This window comes from Anastrepha ludens, chromosome 2, assembly GCF_028408465.1.
Source record: "Anastrepha ludens isolate Willacy chromosome 2, idAnaLude1.1, whole genome shotgun sequence".
Lineage (NCBI taxonomy): Eukaryota > Metazoa > Arthropoda > Insecta > Diptera > Tephritidae > Anastrepha > Anastrepha ludens.
This window is the reverse complement of record NC_071498.1, coordinates 102,644,049-102,662,821: the sequence shown is the minus strand read 5'-3', so window position 1 is coordinate 102,662,821 and position 18,773 is coordinate 102,644,049. Positions and strand designations below refer to the sequence as shown.

General features: G+C 35.8%; 1 protein-coding gene across 10 annotated transcripts in view; it reads left to right on the top strand.

The window, feature by feature from the left end:
* Positions 1-18,773, top strand: part of LOC128854956 (tolloid-like protein 1) — a 64,279-nt gene that overhangs the window by 29,850 nt on the left and 15,656 nt on the right. For 4 of the 10 annotated variants that reach the window (XR_008453658.1, XR_008453661.1, XM_054089479.1 and 1 more), the window contains exons 7-12: positions 471-597; positions 8,140-8,241; positions 8,311-8,739; positions 8,808-9,211; positions 9,287-9,456; positions 13,156-13,333. Coding sequence is in view for 6 of the 10 variants with exons in the window: in XM_054089479.1 (XP_053945454.1) it covers positions 471-597; positions 8,140-8,241; positions 8,311-8,739; positions 8,808-9,211; positions 9,287-9,456; positions 13,156-13,333 (1,410 nt within the window). In the remaining 4 variants the exon portion in view is untranslated. Of the gene's footprint in view, positions 1-470; positions 598-8,139; positions 8,242-8,310; positions 8,740-8,807; positions 9,212-9,286; positions 9,457-13,155; positions 13,345-13,399; positions 13,738-18,773 lie in introns of those variants that run through there. The other 6 variants (XR_008453660.1, XR_008453659.1, XM_054089483.1 and 3 more) reach the window with 5 other exon arrangements.

The following is an 18,773-nucleotide window of genomic DNA, read 5'->3' as shown; positions in this document are numbered from 1 at the left end:
TCAGCAGCTTCTCTTGAGTAGCTCCATGTACATACGAGTACATACTTGTACATATGCATATGTATGAGTATGTTAATACGCGCAATTCGCGTAATGGCGAGAACATTTTTAGCTAACTGTATGTGATTGTAGATCATATTGTACAGAGCGCAGATTTTTGTTGCATTTTACAGTTCACTAAATACTCTATACTAACACCAACCTTATAATTAGAAAATTTATATTTACTTGTAGAAAAAGACTATAAATTAAATTCTAAAAAATTCGTATGCCCGTTTATTAGATACATATCGATCAACCTAATAATAACCTCTCTTCCATTTTATTTTCAAAATCTCCCGAACATTTCTTTCCACAAATAACCCATACTGAAATACAACAACAATGCTTCGCTTCAAAATAAAATCTAATCGGCGTACATTACAAAATCATAAATTTGAAAATAAAATTTATAACCATGTAAATATTAGGTGAAAATGATGGCATTCACATACGTGGCTCGGAATGTGATCAAAAGATATTATCGAGAAAGGAGTCAACGGGTTATGTGCTCTCACCTAATTATCCCTATCCATATATACCGAAAACTGTTTGTAGGTAAGTACAGTTTTTTATGAAATTTGTATATCTACATATATAAATAAATTAGATTTAAGTAGAAACCCATTATTAGGAATTTTTTTATTTTTATGTAATGCCTAATGACTAACGCATTCAAATGAATTTTCTGAAAAGTTATTTAAAAATATTGGATTGGAGGGAAAGTTCTGTCGTATTTTAAATGGGCAGGTAATTTTTCTTATAAATAAAAAAATGGTTAGTGAGCCATTGGAATTTTACCTGCTGTATAATGTGAAAGGAGTCCTTTTTTACTGTTCATCATTTACTTGTGATATTCAAAGTGAAAAACATGTCAGTACATAAAGTGAATTTTCTTGTAAATAAAAAAGCATTGGGCTAGTGTGTCATTGGCGAATATTAAGAGAAAAAAATCTTCCTGCAAACCACGACCATCATCAGCAACAGTTCCAAAACCAGTATCCGTGAACGAAAAGTTCTTCTACGTTTGTGGTGCGACAGGAAAGGTCCAGTGTACTACGAGTTGCTGAAACAGGGAAAACCCATTAACGCGGATCTGTACTGCAGTCAGCTGGTTAAACTGAATGCGGCTATCAAAGAAAACAGGCCACCATTAGCGTCCAGAAAAGTAATAAGGTTCTATCATGATAATGCTCGACTGCATACTGCAATGGCGACACAACAAAAACTGAAAGCGTTTGGATGAGAAGTCCTTAGTCCTTAGTCACCCAATCGTTTTCACCTGGAATTGCACCATCTGATGCACCTGTTCAGATCTCTTCACAATTATTTAACGGAAAAAATGTAAAGCTTTTTGGAAGTGTTTCTAAGGCAGTTGGTGACTATTTGAACTCCAAGGACGAGAACTTCTACAAAACAGGAATTTACAGGTTACCCGTAAGATGACAACAACTTGTAAGAATTAACGGAGCAAACACATATAATTGATTTACATTAAATACATATTCTTATAAATGAAATCAAATACTTTCTTTAAAATATATTACTACAGAACTTTCTCTCCAACCCAATACTATGTATAGAGAGGTCTTAGTACGATATTTTTTATTTTTAGCTTTATTAGAAAAATTTATTTTTTAATATTATTATTTAAAAAATCACGTCTAACATTATAGTCTTATTTCTCCATTCCACACTATTTACTTAATTTAGTATCAGCTAATATATACCCCGTTGCAATACTATAAAAACCTAGCATATTAAGAACATTTGTGTATTTACGCGTTTATTTTTTAATAAAATTTTTTTCTATAAAACATAGTTCATTCTATAACGAAGGCTATATTAATTCAAGTTTTAAACTTTATACAAGATTTACAAAAATTCATAAAACTTCCACACATTTCAATCAGAATTAAAAAAAATGGTGATACAGTGTTAAATCCAGTTAAATGGTAGTACAACCAACCACATATTAATGTGAATCCAGGCTGAACTATGTCGGTAGACATAAAAGCCTGCTGCTAACATGGGTCCCGGAGCACGTGGGTATCGTGGGTAACGAAACTTCTGACTCCTTAGCTAGTATGTCACACTAAACGGTAACATCTGTTGTTGTCCGATCGACTGTCGCAAATCCTCCTGTCATTAAGCAGAAGAGACTGCAGACGGCTGGTTGGACTGATGACGGGCCACTTTCTGTGGGCGAAGCACATGGAAAAGATAGGCATCCCAGGCAGTGTACTCTGCCCAGCTTATGAAGAGAAGGATGAGCCGGCGGACCACTTCCTGTGCGTCTGCCCCGCCTTCGCTCGAATGAAGCTTGAGGTCTTTGGCACTGATGTGTTAAGAAGCGACCATCTTGGCTCCTTGGCCCCACAAGATCTACTCAGATTTCTTCGGAGGTCGGGTAGATTTGAAAAAAAATTAAATGGGAATCCGATTGCAGTACAAGGACTTAATTGTGTCTGAGTGATGTACTTGCTAGTTGGTACAATAAAGAACAAATTTGAATTGGCTCAAAACTCTCGTAGATTTTTGATAATTTGTTTCCTGAAAATGTTCCGCATTTTTTCACATAAGAAAAACAAATTCGTTCATTTCTTATATGGAGAAAATAAAAACCAGTGTCAGAGGAAAACTGCATACCCATAATATTTGAAATATATATGAAACTTTGTTGATTTTTTTTAATTTTGTATCATATATTATATTTACAAAAAAAAAAATTCTAAACTAAATAAATAACCAAAACTTGTTAATATGTGCAATATTATAATATTGGAATGAGGCCTTATGCTCCACCTAGGAATTACGGGAATAAATATATATATAGGTTGTCAAAAAAGTCTTGCGGTATTTTTATTGAATTTTCAATTGTTCATAAAATTGGTTATAATAATGCGATTTAAGTTAAATATGCGCCGTTTTGTTCGATGACGAGTTCCCTACGAGATGCCAACTTCATAATGCCCCTCTTATAGAAGCTCGCTTCCCTATTGTCAAAAAACTCGGAGAGCCAATTTTCATAGGACTCTCTTGAGGACAACTTCCGACTACCAAGCTCGTTCGCCATGGACAGAAATAGGTGGTAATCACTTGGTGCGAGATCCGGACTATACGGTGGATGCAAAAGAACCTCCCATCCGAGCTCCCGGAGCTTCTGGCGCGTCACCAAAGATGTGTGTGGCTTGGCGTTGTCCTGATGGAAGACAATTCGGCCTCTGTTGATCAAAGATGGCCTCTTCTGCATGAGTGCTGCATTCAAGCGGTCCAGTTGTTGGCAGTACAGGTCCGAATTGAGCGTTTGGCCATAGGGGAGCAGCTCATAGTGGATGATTCCCTGCCAATCCCACCAAACACACAGAAGAACCTTCCTGGCCGTCAATCCAAGCTTGGTCACAGTCTGGGCAGCTTCACCGCTTTTCGACCACGACCGTTTGCGCTTCACGTTGTCGTAAGTGACCCACTTTTCATCGCCAGTCACCATCCGCTTCAAAAACGGGTCGATTTTGTTGCGATTCAGAAGCGATTCGCATGCATCCATACGGGCAAAAATGTTTTTTTGCGTCAAGTCGTGTGGCATCCATACATCGAGCTTCTTTTTGAATCAAAGCTTCTTCAAATGGTTTATAACGGTTTGATGACTCATGCCCAGCTCTTGGCCGATGCTACGGCTGCTACTATGCCGGTCTCTTTCGATCAATTCAACGATTTTATCGCAATTTTTGACGACAGGCCTTCCGGACCGTGGCGCATCTTCGATCACCTCTGCACCAGAACGAAAACGTTGAAACCATCGTTGTGCGGTGGAAATGGAAACTGTATCGGGTCCATAAACTGCACAAATTTTATTGGAAGCATGAGATGCATTTTTGCCTTTATCGTAGTAGTACTGTAAAATATGCCGTATTTTCTCTTTATTTTGCTCCATGTTTGCGACGCTATAACTCACGAACGACTGAAAGCAAACAACAATTAATCAAACACGTCTTAGCACGTGAAAAGAGCTTTCCAAAAAGCTCTAGCGTGAACCGATGCAACGAATACAACTAGAACTACGCGCTTGCAAAGACAAGCTTGCGGAAATACCGCAAGACTTTTTTGGCAACCTTTATATATATATATATATATATATATAAACATATATATTGTGAATAAAATTAAAAAAATACAATATTTATGACATCGCTACCGAAAACGGCATACTATAACTTTTCCGCGAAAACTGCTGTTTCTCAATAAAGTTGAGTCCAACATTATTGATATTGTTTTGCTTGCTGTAGCGGAGCTTTTTGTAAACACAAGTGGCTATTTAACGATTCTCTTTATAATTTTGATAACAAAGTTTCCTATGAATTTCTACTAACTGATCTTTCGTTGATCTGGTTTCCATAATACTACATTTTTTCCTCTTCTGTAAATTACGCCTGTCCTATGGTGTTGTAAAACTTTCGTCCCAGGGTTGTAAAATTTTCGTTTTCTTTTCGCAAATTGTTATGCTCTGACCAGGCGAATGCTTGGCATTTTCTACGCTCTACAAGAAGTGAGGTTGAACGATGCTCAGCTGATTTTTGTTTATGAGATGAAAAATTAACCGAAATCATAGTTGAAGTTCATGGAATCGGAGTTGAATATCTCCAAAACACCGATTTATCGCATTTTAACTGATCATTTGGGCTTACGAAAAGTCTGTGCACGTTTCATTCCGTAGAAGTTAACTGAGGACCAAAAATTGCTCGGAATTCAAAATTCGAAAGACCTCAATAAAGAGGCGAGAAAATACGAGAACTTCCTTTACAACATTGTAACTCGCGATGAATCGTGGGGTTTCCTACATGAACCTGAAACTAAACGTCAAAGAGCCGAGTGGAAGGCCCCAGACGAGCTACCACCTAAAATATCGCATTTGGAGAAATCAAAAATCAAGTCGATCCTGTTTTGTTTTTACAATTCTTGGGGAATTGTCCACAAGGAGTTCGTGCCAACGGGCCAAACCGTCAATGCAATTTTCTATCTTGGCGTTTTGAAGCTTTTGTTGCTACGCATTCGTCGAATGCGCCCTGAATACCGCGAAGGAGGAAGCTAGCGTTTATTGTATGACAATGCACCATCTCATCGATCCACTCTTGTGACTGATTTTTTGACTAGAAATCGCATTTGAACCATCAATCACTGACCGTATTCGTCTCATATGGCCTCTGTGACTTCTACCTATTCGGAAAATTGAATTTGGATATCCAAGGAAAGGGCCATCCAATGACCTGAAATACTCTTTCGAAAAGCTTTTAGATCGCGCAAAACAGTGTATCGAGGTCAGAGAGGACTATTTTGAATAAATAAACTCGAGGTTATCAGAACAAAGCACCTGTCGTCTTGTTTACATATTTTGAACTTCACTTTGTATATTGTGGATGTTTGGATTTTTTCTTGCTCTATTCTTATATAGCAACGTTTTTGTATCATCTTTTTCGGGAAAAGAAGATATTGTTTGATTTCATTTCACATTTAAAACTACTAATTACGAAAAATCAATCAAAAACGCACTAATCGCATATTTCTATGTAAAATTAATACACTTTCTGCTGAATCTAAAGTCCGTGCAAAAATAAAAACTACTTAATTGTTTGGGGTGAACCTTTTTATTTTTCAACATAGTCTCCGTTCGACCATCGCTGTTCTAGTTTATTGATCCCTTCCGAACAATAGGATTTTTCCAAGTCAGGAAAATAGCCATTCGTTTTTGCAATTACCTCCTCATTTAAATAAATCTTTTTCCTGCCAATAATTTCTTCAAATAGGAAAACAAATACAGGCCTGAGGTATCCGAGGGAGCCAAGTATGGCGAATAGGTGGGATATGACACGAGTTGGAACCCTATTTCGATTAATTTTGCGACCACAACTGCTGAGGCGTAAGCTGGTGCGTTGTCATGATGGAAAAGAAAAATCACTCGACTCAAACGAATGCCAAACACAAAGAAATAGATCGATGTGACTGAAACTTGATGTGTGTTGTTCCAAGTGATGGTACTAACTAAATATAACCTCGATGCCCGCCAATAGTGTCATCTGTCCGACTTTGCACGGACTTTTCAAACGACCCTCATACACCCGTGCCTGCCGAGCACAATTGTGCCTTGAGTGCACGCCGACTATCTACCTGGATTACAATAGCCGCGCTTCAAAGAATAAAATTCGCCTTATACTCGTATTATTATTATTATACTTAATTGTATAGCAAAATTATCATACAACAAAGAAGTTTAAAAGTAATTTGGCACTAATAACTAAGATTTTCAGACTAGTTCTTGTATTATATGGTACAACAACACTCTATATGGGACAAGACCGGCAGCGTTGGCAATGGCCTGGGTTATGTTGGCTCTGAAGCCGACATCAGTGGATTGCAGTTTTCTGGCATAGACCTTTGGCTTCAAAAAATCCCATAACATGTCCCAGATGTTTTATAAAACTCTTTATTGTATTGTTTGGCATAAATATTTGTCTATTCGGACCGAAATCAAAAGTTCCACCTTTGGGAAGTTGGGACTTGTATTTTATCCTGAGTCGAAGGAAATTTTTACTGCAACATCTTCTTCCATGCATATAACACGGTTAACTCTATGAAATCGATTTTTAATGTTATAAAGCTTATACAGCTCATCATTCCATTTTTTTTTTTCATTTGCTCACACGAAAAGTGCCTTAGATACTCGTATTAGACAGCATAGTTTTCTCAATTGCCCTTATTCTTTCCTTATCTTATCTTTTCTCAGCTAGATTGCTCTTCTTTTCGATTGACTCTTCTTCTTCTTCCAGTCCATCTTCTGCGATTCTTAGTAATGTAGGTTAATTTGCCCCAGCACTTCCCGATGCTTCTAACTTCTCTTTCGACTGTTCCTCTCCAGGTTTCCATTGGTTTACCAAGGTTCCGCAAAAGGAATCCTCCAGTGACTTTCGAGCAATACATTTTTCATCTTAGCGTAGAGTATAACCAATCCACCTACATTTTAGGCGTTTTATGAGCACTTCGACAGACTTCACTTGCACCTTTTTTAGCAAATCAATATTTGATATCGTGTTAGCCCAAAAAATTCGGAAAATTTCCTCAGGCAGCGATTTAAAAAATTCTGGAGGCTCGAACTTATGGGTTTGTTCACTTCCATATGCAGTAACCGTAAAATAAAACCAATACCACGTTGGGTTTTAAAAACCTCAATTTTGTGTGAGCGTTAAGAAAGATTTCCATCTTAAGCTGTTTTTTCGATGAGGAAATAGTTCCGCCCTTAAAACACAACCCCAATAGCAAGCAAAAACAGCACAGGCGAATAGAATACATCCTTGGCGTACGCCAGGTTGCTATAAAAATGAGCTTTGGTGGCTGAAAATGAGCTTTGGTGGTTTTATTGTTTTTTAAAATAATCTCTAGGATGATCAATGCAGGTTTGAACCAATTTTCGAAACTTTTTGTTCATTAACGTTTCCAGGTCGTTTTTTAAACTGTGTGTAATATAACTCGAACACACCTTTTTACCACAAGGAGATGGTGCTAAATTTTATTGAAGTCACTCATGCTACTGTGGTCCAAGAATCTCTTAATTTCACTATACGTGGCACGGCGATCTTACTTAATAATTTCGCGTTCAGCAGCGATATTTTTTGACACAATACCAGTTTTTTACGGTGCTAAACGATGGTTCTTGCTTACGGTATTCCAGATTTAGTTCATAATTGCGTTATTATCTCTTTAATCCATTGTGAAAAATAATAAATTTTTCAAGCCACTGTAGGCGTCACTAATATGCCTCACATATCAAAACGTTCTGAGTGTGTTTATGATAAAATATGTTAACCTTCTCAATAGAAACGTCAAATCGTGCCTGGTAATACTGGAAGTTTCCAAAGGCTGAAATATAATATAAATATCAACCTACGTATTAAGGTATTCGATTAATATAATAGAAGTATTTATATAAATGCCCCATTTCATTTAAATTCATACGAATCCGATTGACTTTTTATTTTCAAACTTTACGCATAACATTCATTCAAAAGTACTCTGAAATTCTTTCGCTAATGCTCTTATCACTCCCTTAAGGTACTTCATTTATGGTATGCAAGATGCTCAGCATCTGGAACGTGTACGTCTAGAATTCTCAGCTTTCAATATACCCAAGGTAGAGCATAAGGATAGAAGCGAGTAAGTGCTCAATACTCTGCAGGAAATTAAAGCAAAAAAACTCATCTACAAACTTTTCTACTTACACAGATCCAATTGCACAGATGGTTATCTTAAGATATACTTGAAAGGACAAGAAACTGCCGATGCCTATGACAAATTCGATTACGAATTATGTGGCAATGAAACACAACGAGTTCTCAGTGATGGGCCCCGTTTGGCAATGGTTTTCAGCTCGGGTGAACTGCAGGGTCGTGGTTTCAAGGGTAAATATATATTTGAAACCGAATACAAAATACCTGGGACAGCAGCACCCGATGGCACATGTAGCTTCACATATGTGAGCAGTTCAAAGAAACGTGGCGAATTGAACAGTCCTCGCTATCCATCCAACTATCCATCGGACACGAATTGTTCGTATCTGTTTCTAGGCGAACCCAATGAGCAAGTCACGATTGTCTTCGATCATTTTAAAGTTAAAGCGGATGGTAACTCAAATGCAACGGCCGGAGCTTATGGGTAGGTAAACACAAAACACAATAACATACAGAAACACTCAATTTGTCCTCTCGATTTATCGTTTTCAGTTCTAGCGCATGCTTTGAAGACTGGCTGGAAATGTATGTTGTTTATCGTGATAACAACGATCGTTTTCTTGGTCGCTACTGTGGTCTGACAGCTCCCGGCCCCGTTGAGAGCCCAAGGGGTGCAGTGGGACTGCGCATCACATTGCATACGGATCAAGAGAATGTGGCTAGCGGTTTCAAAGCACGCTACTTCTTCGAAACACCTCGTTCCGATGTGGCCGAGTGTGGTGGTAATTTTTCCAATCAAGATTCAGGTATTATCACCTCACCTAATTACCCAGCCGGTTATAAGGCACCCAGTCGTGGTATGGCATCGATGGCATGCAATTGGATAATGACAGCGCGTCCGGGTTATAAGCTATCAATAAACTTTGAGCAATTCTCAATCGAAGGCGATCCAGCAAGTAAGTATACGCTTAATTTTAACAGCCAATCTACGTAAATGTACGATTAAAAAAATTTTGCATTTTTTCGTATAGATCGTGGCTGTCCTGCTGCTGTTTTGCGTCTTTGGGTAAACGTCGATTCGGATCAACCGCCATTGGAATTGTGTGGTGAAAAACCACTAATCGAACAGTGGTATTACATTTCCACTGGACAAACTGTTCGTATCAGTTTCACAACCAGCGACAAAACCGTTGGTGCACCGGTAAATATGTTTACAAATTTACAAGATCCTTAGTAGCCATACAACCGAAGTTTGTTATTACCTGCCGAGAAACGACCTCTAAAAGAAAAAAATATTTTCTAGCATTTTCCTGTGGTAGATCGACACAGACTCATTATAAAGTCTTACAAGAATATGGGCCATTTTATAACAACAATAATATTTAAAGCAATAAGAACGTTTGACCTTCACATTTAAAAGAAATTAAAAAAAGAAATTTTAAACTAAGACCTACCGATGATATGAGGCTGAAGAAGAGAATAATGCGAGATTGAGGGAAATGTAGGATTTCGAAATGTCAAACACGGAGAAATATAAAAAATTTACCAAGCGAATGCCCTAATATAGAAGTGAAATGAATACGAAATTATTGGGGATAAGTAGAGTGCTCAAAATCACTTGATCTCAGCTGGGGCCAATTCCACAAATCGTCTTATGATTGGAAATTTCCTTGATATCCGATACTCAGCACCATTCTTTTAAAGTTTAATTCGTGTCTGCTATAGCCAGAGATCAAAGGTATTCACCAATAATATTGTACATTTCACCGGCCTACACTACCGGTCAAAAGTTTGGGTTCACTTGAAAAATTGTCAAAAAATTTCAAATAATCATGATTTTCTTCGTCAAAGATTTTTTAATATTGTTATTTTACAGAAAGTAATTGTGTTTAATACAAAATATGTTAACTTTTAAAGAAACCCGCAAGTATTTGTTCATATTTTCGTTTCCTCGAAATATCCACCTTTGGCTCCTATTACAGCATCGCATATTCTGGGCATCCTATCAACTAATTTTCGCAAAGATTCTGCTGTTATTTGATTCCAGCAATTTTGTAGAAATGTCCAAAGTTGTTTTGTATTAGTAGGTTGCAATATTCTTACTTCTCTGACTCGATCGGGTTACAATCCGGCGACTGAGGATGCCATTCCATATATTTGAGTTGTTTTTGATTTTCTTTGGCTGCAATGTAATCCTGGCAAAATTTTGAAGGGTGCTTAGGATCGTTATCCTGCTGGAAAACGAATCCGCTGCCCACAAGTCTTTTCCCACATGGAAAAGCGTGCCTTTGAGGTATGTTGTGGTAGACTTTTTGTCCATGATACCCTTAATTTCTACAATGTTTCCAACTTTTTCTCCAGCAAAGCATCCCCAGACTAACACTAACCCTCCACCATGCTTAACTGTGGGAACAACAGATTGGTTCATCACTCGTTCACCGACAAACGGCCAATATGTTGGCGGCGTCGTTTGTTGAAAATTTCAAATTTGGACTCGTCCGTGAACAAGACTTTAGACCATTGTTCAGTTGTCCACTCTTTATGTTTTTTAGCCCAATTAAGTCTCTTTACTTCATTTTGCTTTCGAAGTAAAAGTTTTTTGGCGGCGACGCACCCTTTTAGGCCGTAGTTTCTTAGTCGTCGCTGTACCGTCGAAACAGATACTGGAGCCTCGCGCGAGGAATTGAGTTGTTCGCGGGGCTGTTAGAAAACGATTTTTTTTGCTTACAACACATATGAACTTATCCTTTCCATTTGACGAAGTTTTAGGCTTTCCAGAACGATGACGACTCTGATTGCACCCCGTATCGCTCTTTCTTTGTAACGTTCTCATGACAGCATTTTGAGAGACATTACATTTCGAAGCAAATTTTCGCGTTGAATAGCCTTCTCCATGTAGTGCTACAATAACTGCTCGTGTTTCTACACTAAGCTCTGCTTTCCGACAGATTTTAAATAATAAAACAAGAAATATGTAGTTTTATTTAAATTTTAATAATTAGAAGATAATTTTGGTATAACGTCGACTTGTATGTAAGTTTTTGTAAGACAGTTATTTTTTGGAATACAAAAAAATTGTTTTACTTACCTTTTTGATAACAAAGATGACACCAACAATTAGAAATATAACTCTTGAAGCGAGTTTTGCAGCAGTAACATGTTACGCGTAATAGGCACTTGACGCATTGACAGAATGCAGTAAGTCATAACCCGTTAATGCTTGATCTACGCGTCTCCCACAGTCACTTTGTAAACAATAACAATCTCCTAAACTCAAACTAGTAGCAGAACGCACGTTTTAAAAACAAAACCACTAATAAGCCGACTTTATTTAGTAAAATTCCAAAATAATGTAAGTGAACCCAAACTTTTGACCGGTAGTGTATATCAGGAAAGTCAGTGGAGTCCGAGTAGTCACACTAGAGATTACCCAATGATTTCTATTCCCTAATCCCACTTTATCTCATTTCGAGATGATTACCATCTACCTGTCTGTATTGTAGATAAGTGATGGAAACACAATGTCATAAACATGCCCCACAAATATTTGGCCGAGTATAAATCCATGCCATCCCAAACAACAAAAAGAAAACGCGTGGGAACGAAAAAAACCTAGTTGTCAATAAAATAGCACTGTTCATCAGTGATGCCCATAAGATTTTGGAAACTTATTTCGTATAGGGTTTTCAGATTCGAGTTTTGTTTTCTTAAATTCAGCGAGTAAAATTCTATTTTCAATCTTCCCAATAATCAGTATCTTTGTTCCAAACATTGGAAGCAGAAATCCGAATCGAAGGTAACTTGTTCTGGATCGCGGTTACAGCACTGTTAACCTTCTGTACACCATCATGATGAGTTCCCGTGACGTTAACTAAAGCATGGGTGCGGCAACATTAATGATAAATGGACCTGTGCGTTAACTTGGCCCAAGATCCAGCTGCACTCGCTTTGTACCGTTAAAAAAACTTTACTAATCGCCTTTAATAGATGTTTGTCTATAATATACCACTACGTGGCCGCCGTAGGCGAATGGTTTGGTACGTGACTACCTTCTCCGGGCATGAAACATGCCATGATAGAAAACGTTTTTTGTAATAGCGATTGCGCCACGGCCGGCAATGGTAAACCTCTGTGTGTATTTCTAACATAAAAAAAGCTGGGCTTGAAATTGTAGGTCACATTTAGAAAACACCATCAAGACGGACAGTTCAAATAGGAAGAAGAGCGCGGCCAAACACCCAATAACTTTTTATTAAGCTGAAGAATTTTTTCTGTAGCTGAACAGTTTTAGATCTCGACCCTCCATTTAATATTATATAAAGAGTCGACCTCTTTTATTGTTTGTTTATTTTCATATATAAAATATGTAACATGTCGCTTTTGTTGGATAATTCGCCAACCCATCAATAACTCGGTTGCATGTTTCGGGTATGTTAAACTATAGGTGGAGCCCTCCAAATATCGAGCTCGAACACATAACTATCTCGAAAAGCTTACGGTGTAAATAAAAGGCAGCCTTCATTTTCTTTGGACCTATTTTGTTTCTCTACAAAATCCACTCACGATTTAACTAAAGCCTTTTCTATTCGCCAAGAGTTAGCAAACGAATAGATGAAGCAACTGGTATTAATAAACATATCCTGGAATAGAACTGCCTAAGATTACATTTGTTTGTAAAATAGTGTGTTATACCAGTTATTCGCTAGCGGCGAATCTTGCTCGATAACTTGGTTGTTCCTTTCATATGCAAATTTTTCGTCAAGTGAGCCGAGCCGAGGAAGATAGCGAGCAGAGAAATGGCAAATAGAAGAGGTCTTAATTCGACACGTAAAAAAGTTACCAAAATGGAACAGCTAGTCTTTTCTATATATTGAAATTTGTGTTTAAATTTTTTTTTCAGGGCTTCCGCATTGTATGGACTGAAATACAAGACTCAGGTCCTGGACCGCCGTCCATTGGACTACTCTGCGAATCAACATACCACTTTCAGTGCGAGGTGGGCTACTGCATTTCCGATAAACTACGCTGCGATGGTGTCAAAAACTGTGGTCCCGGAGATGATAGTGACGAATTGCACTGTGAGTCGTGAGTGAGTCGAACGGTTCAGTTCATTTTTTTCTTATTTACTTTTATTTAACTTTAAGTTTTTTTCTTCTTAAGTTTATAATTTCAGTTGATTTCCGACCATTGATTTGATTCTAAGCAAGAGAGATGGAAATTTGAGGATTATATTTACATTCTATATATGTATATTCATTTTCAAAACAACTAATTTCACAACTATTAAAATATAGTAAACACATATAAAGATTAAAATTAGTAGAGAATAAAGTAGAAAAAAAAATAAAAACTCAAATATTAAAAAAACCAAATCCATTTGCTCAAAACCAACTAAAAGCAATTTAACATAAACGCAACGGTTTGTTTTCATATATATTATTTATTCATTTCAAATGTTAGGCAATTGAACACACATATGTACATTGTGCGTATGCATAAGAAATCAAACGAAATTCTAAATAAAAAAAACCTATTTTCAATACAAATAAATTGGTTAATAAATTTGACTCAATTCAAATCATACTTTGTCATTGCTATTCATTCATTTCAATAAAAAATTCTGTCTTTCATAGATACTTATTAATTAAACTGGAACATTTGTTTTATGATTAGTTACTTTATCTTCTTCATTTGGTATAAATTTACTACATTATTTTTATTAACAAAAACTTGAACCCGACGCCACTATTTTAATACTTTTTTAAAATCTATTACTGTCTTATAAACCATACTTTTAAATACTGCTCTAAAAAAACTATCAATAATACCAATAATATTATGTACACTAACAACTGTTTTAAATAAATTCATTAAACCTCTTACCAATAATTATCACAACATCTAATTTCATAAATACCAAACAAATAACTTCAACAAAAAAAAGCAAAATTGGCAAAAACTATTCCAAAACGAATTAATGCCAGTCCACTTAAAAACTAAAAACGTAACATCAAATAATTTGAAAACGAGGCAGCATAAAACTAATCAGTTGAGGAGAATTACTGTTTTATTTCTACATGTACATGTACATAAAGATTCAGTAAACTATAAATATGTATGTGTTATATAAATATATGAACTGGCATACAAATCTGAAGGGGTTTGTTCCTTCATAAATATTTATTTAGTTTGTGATATGTGCATTTTAACATTTTTTAACACTAAATTTGCCATTTGATCGTACTGCACCTCTATTAACTATGTTTTTATTTTTTCATAAATCGAGGTTAACACTTTCCAATATTTTTTCTTAACATTCCTATGTAGATTGTACATACTTTTACATATATAACGTATACACTCTCTACTTTTACTATACTCTAGCTCCCTATATACTGGTCTTTCGTAAATACCTACATACAAAAAGTTGCTTTTTGTTTTTCATATACCTACATATATTTAAAAAGGCGAAGTGGGGTACTCCGGGTGTCATTGTATTGTGCTTTTGTTAGATCGAGATTAGAATATGCCGCTGTTATTTAGAAACCGTACCAAATAAAGGGCTTTCCAATAAAAGATTTTATTTTGAATAGCCCGCTATTTCGGTAGATGTCGGATCTGGGGCTCAGCAAATCCAAAAGTAATTGTTGAAAAGCCTCTCTATCCTCAACATGTGACTGTTTGGTGCGGTTTATGGTCCGGCGGAGTCATTGGACCTTACTTTTTCGAAAATAAAGGTGGAGCAAAAGTTACGGTGATTGGATTGCGCTATCGAGAGATGATTAAAGATTTTTTACGGCCGGAATTGGATGGTATTGATCTGGACATCGTTTATTTTCAACAAGAGAGAGTTCAGAAAGCTTTTCTTTATTTTGCGCTCCGATCTTTATACTTTTCTGAACCTTCCTAATATTCCTAATAAGAAACATCGACAGTACAGTGCATGTGCAGATTTAAATTTGTTTTTCAATTCTTCTGGTGCTGATTTTACATGGCCGTATGGCATCTTAGTCAATCATTTTAAATCGCTTTTTTCTTAGTAATTACTGAACTATTGTACATAAGCTTAACATAGTCAGTAAGAATGACATTCAGAGACATTCAAAGACAAATAAACAAATAAATAAAAAAAAATTCATTAACGTCAACTTGGCATTTGCAAAAGCACTTCTCCTTGCGACACACCCTTCCATAGACGGCCCGTAAACGTATTGCCCTTTATTGCCATTCTAACCGAGGCTTCTGAGAATCCTCCTTAATTGGAAGCTCTTTGCTTAAATGCAACCCCGTGCAACCTGCCAAAACTGCCACAGCTTACATTTGTTTTCTTATTGTTTGAATTTTTTGTTTGTATTTGACTATGCAATTTACCTCAGCGGGCGATGGCTAGCCTTCGAGTGTATTTTTGCATTGAAAAAGCTGCTCATAAAAAACCAACTGCCATCCGAAGATGGCACAAAACTGTAGTCCCCTCTATTTGGGGAATAACGTCAATATCGACACCACAAATATGTAGAAGGAGTAGCTCGGCCAAATATTCAGCAAAGGATATAAGCACCAAATATTGTTATTATTATTATACAATTTAGGTAATATGATATTAAAATAAACTTTGATATTGAATTAAAACGCTCTACATTTCATGAGGTAATTTACCCAACAACTTTTCTTGAAAATTTGTTATGTATTTCCCATATAACATCATCAGTTGATCTATACAACTGAAAACCTTTTTTTAAAAGCCCTTACTTAAATTAAGAGAAAAGCTATTATAATGCAACTATTCAAGAAGAACGTCTAGTATATTTCAAGGAAGCATTCAGTCTTCCCTTCTCAGCGAAAGCAAGGTATAAGGGCCTGCCAAGTGAGTCTGTCAGTGGTCAGCTCATATAACAGAAGAAGGGAGAGCAGAAGACCTGCAGTCTGCCGAATGAAAAACTGAAGGGGTTCCATGTTATGCTATTGCCAACTGGACGTACTGAGCATACTGGGCATTGCCCACGTACATAAATGTTCATGCATACGTGAATGTGTAGTAGATTATGTTAAGCTGTTACATACAACAGTTATTTTGCGTTATTGTTCATAAAAGTTGAGTGCAGTGTATTAAAAATTCATTTACACCAGAGGAATAGTAAAATGCAACAACATGTTTTCTGAATGACTGACTTTTGTAAGCGAATTTCTTTAAAATAATTTTAAATAGAGAGTAAATAATAGAAAATAGCTATTTTTTAAATTGTAACAGGAAAAGTTATTAATTTAAATAAATACTAAAATCACAAACGTAGATAATAATTTCGAAATATGGTGTGTAAATTAAAGATACTTAAACACAAGTTCTCTCAAAAAAGAAAACATGTAATGGTTAAAATTTTCACACTAACTTTTGGAAACGTCAATAAAATGTACCAGATATGCATATCTTAATTTCTTTCAATTTTGTGGCATGCATATACATAAATACATGCAGGCGCCAAATGCCTACTGTCAGCTATTCCAGCTTTGGTACTCATACTGCCTTCTCTTTTACAGCTTCAGCGCTTTGAAATCTTTTTCCTTTTATTGCAAGAAATGGCAAGAAGTATCTTGACAGAAAATAGATGAAGAACCCATCACTTATGCTTCCATAATTCAATTGGGTTTTTCCATATTCTTTCGCGGGACTGAGCAAGAACTTAAGGTTGTAAAGTTTTCAATAGTTTAACCTTCAAGAACCCAGTAAAAGTACACGCCGAATATAAAAAAAATGATAATTGTCATTGCTCTGAATTTTGATTTGTTCATTCGCACTGTTTTGGCTCTCGGCAAAATTAGGCTCTCTCTGCCTGTGCATAATTGACGCTTCGTTTCAGAATCATAATAAAAAAAAACAACTCTATTCGCTAGATGTTACGGTCATTTCCAATAAATTTAGTTAATTTCCATGTGAATTTTATGAGTGTGATCTTGTTGTTGCTTAAGCATGAAATTTTTAGGTACAATTTTGGTAAAATAAAAAACGATTATAATTTCAATGAAGGTTATAATAAATTTTTTACAGAAACTAGAGGTACTGCAATCAAAAGAGCGTCACGCTAAACAGCTGACGATCGCCTAGACTGCGTTAACTCATTTACTATAATTCAGAGCCACACTTTGTATATATTTTTTAAGAATGTAAAGTGTTTCTTTTAACCTTGCTAGTAAATATAAATATAAAAACTCGTATAAATTTTTAGAAAAACATAAAATATTGTTTTTAAACAAACCCAGTTTTATCACACATGCAGTGAAGGTATTTTATCATAGTAATATTATATGTATAAGTAGAGGTGCCGCATAAAAAAGGGTGAAGTAAAAAATTACACAAGGAATTATTCATAAGCATACATTAGGCTTTATAAGCAATTCACACATACTCGTATACAGTCTTGCGCAAAAGTTTAAAATCACCCTGCGTTCCTAGAAAAATCTTTTGGTACCTTTCAATTTTATATAGAATTTGCATTGCTCCGATAGTATTTTTAAAAGTTCAGTAAAGAAGAGAGTATGGATAGGAGAGATAGAGAAATCAATAGGCATAGGCTCTCTTTGGCAGGTAAGGATATTTGGGTCGATTTTGATGTTGTTGAAGTAATAATTGGCAGATTGACAAAGAAATTGAAATAAAAAATGCTTGCGAGCAACAGACCATGAAAAAGTACGACGAATCAAAATCTAGACCAGAACGGTCTAATTTTGCGTATTGTACGAAATGTAAGTTGACTTCAAGCCGTCATATCAACCGCGAGTATACAAGAATTTCTTATAAAAATATTTTCAACAAGCATATTCGCAACCTCCTGTGCTTTTTTATAAATAAAAAATAACACTTTTAAGCTTTACAGCCTCTATTTTTATGAAGTAACATTGCATTTAGAATGTGATAATAATTTTATGAGTTATTTCATACTTGACGAGCGTTATATAATATGAATTGCAGTACTTTTAAAATTTTGCGCAAGACTGCTTATAAATTCATAAAGTAAACCTCGAAAAGCATTAAAGCATTATAACATGTTCAGACATGCACACTTATTGCACAATTAGAAAAATCAAGCAATTAAGGTCTTAATTGAGCCCAAAAAGTACATCTGACATTTTTTTATGAAGAAAATGGCCAGCACCGTCTGCAAAAAATATCAAAAATCAATGGTATTTTGTAGCCAACGAAAACTTGCACATATGTTTTAAAACTGCATACCAAAAGTTATTGTAAAAAGTACACAATACTTTGCAGAATTTTCAAACTTTCATAAAAACAAATAATGAATAGGCAAAACTGGTAAAAAATTTCGCTTGCTTATTTTATTGCCATGAATGTATATATCCTATTATCACTTTTTTACTAACAAAAATAAATTATTTTGAATGATGGAAATCTTTATTTTGACCCTTACGCGCTCTATTCCTAATCTGTTTGTATGCTGGAGCAGTCTAGTTAACAAGATATTGAATGTATCTATTTGAAACCTGTGAAACCATTTTACCATGAAA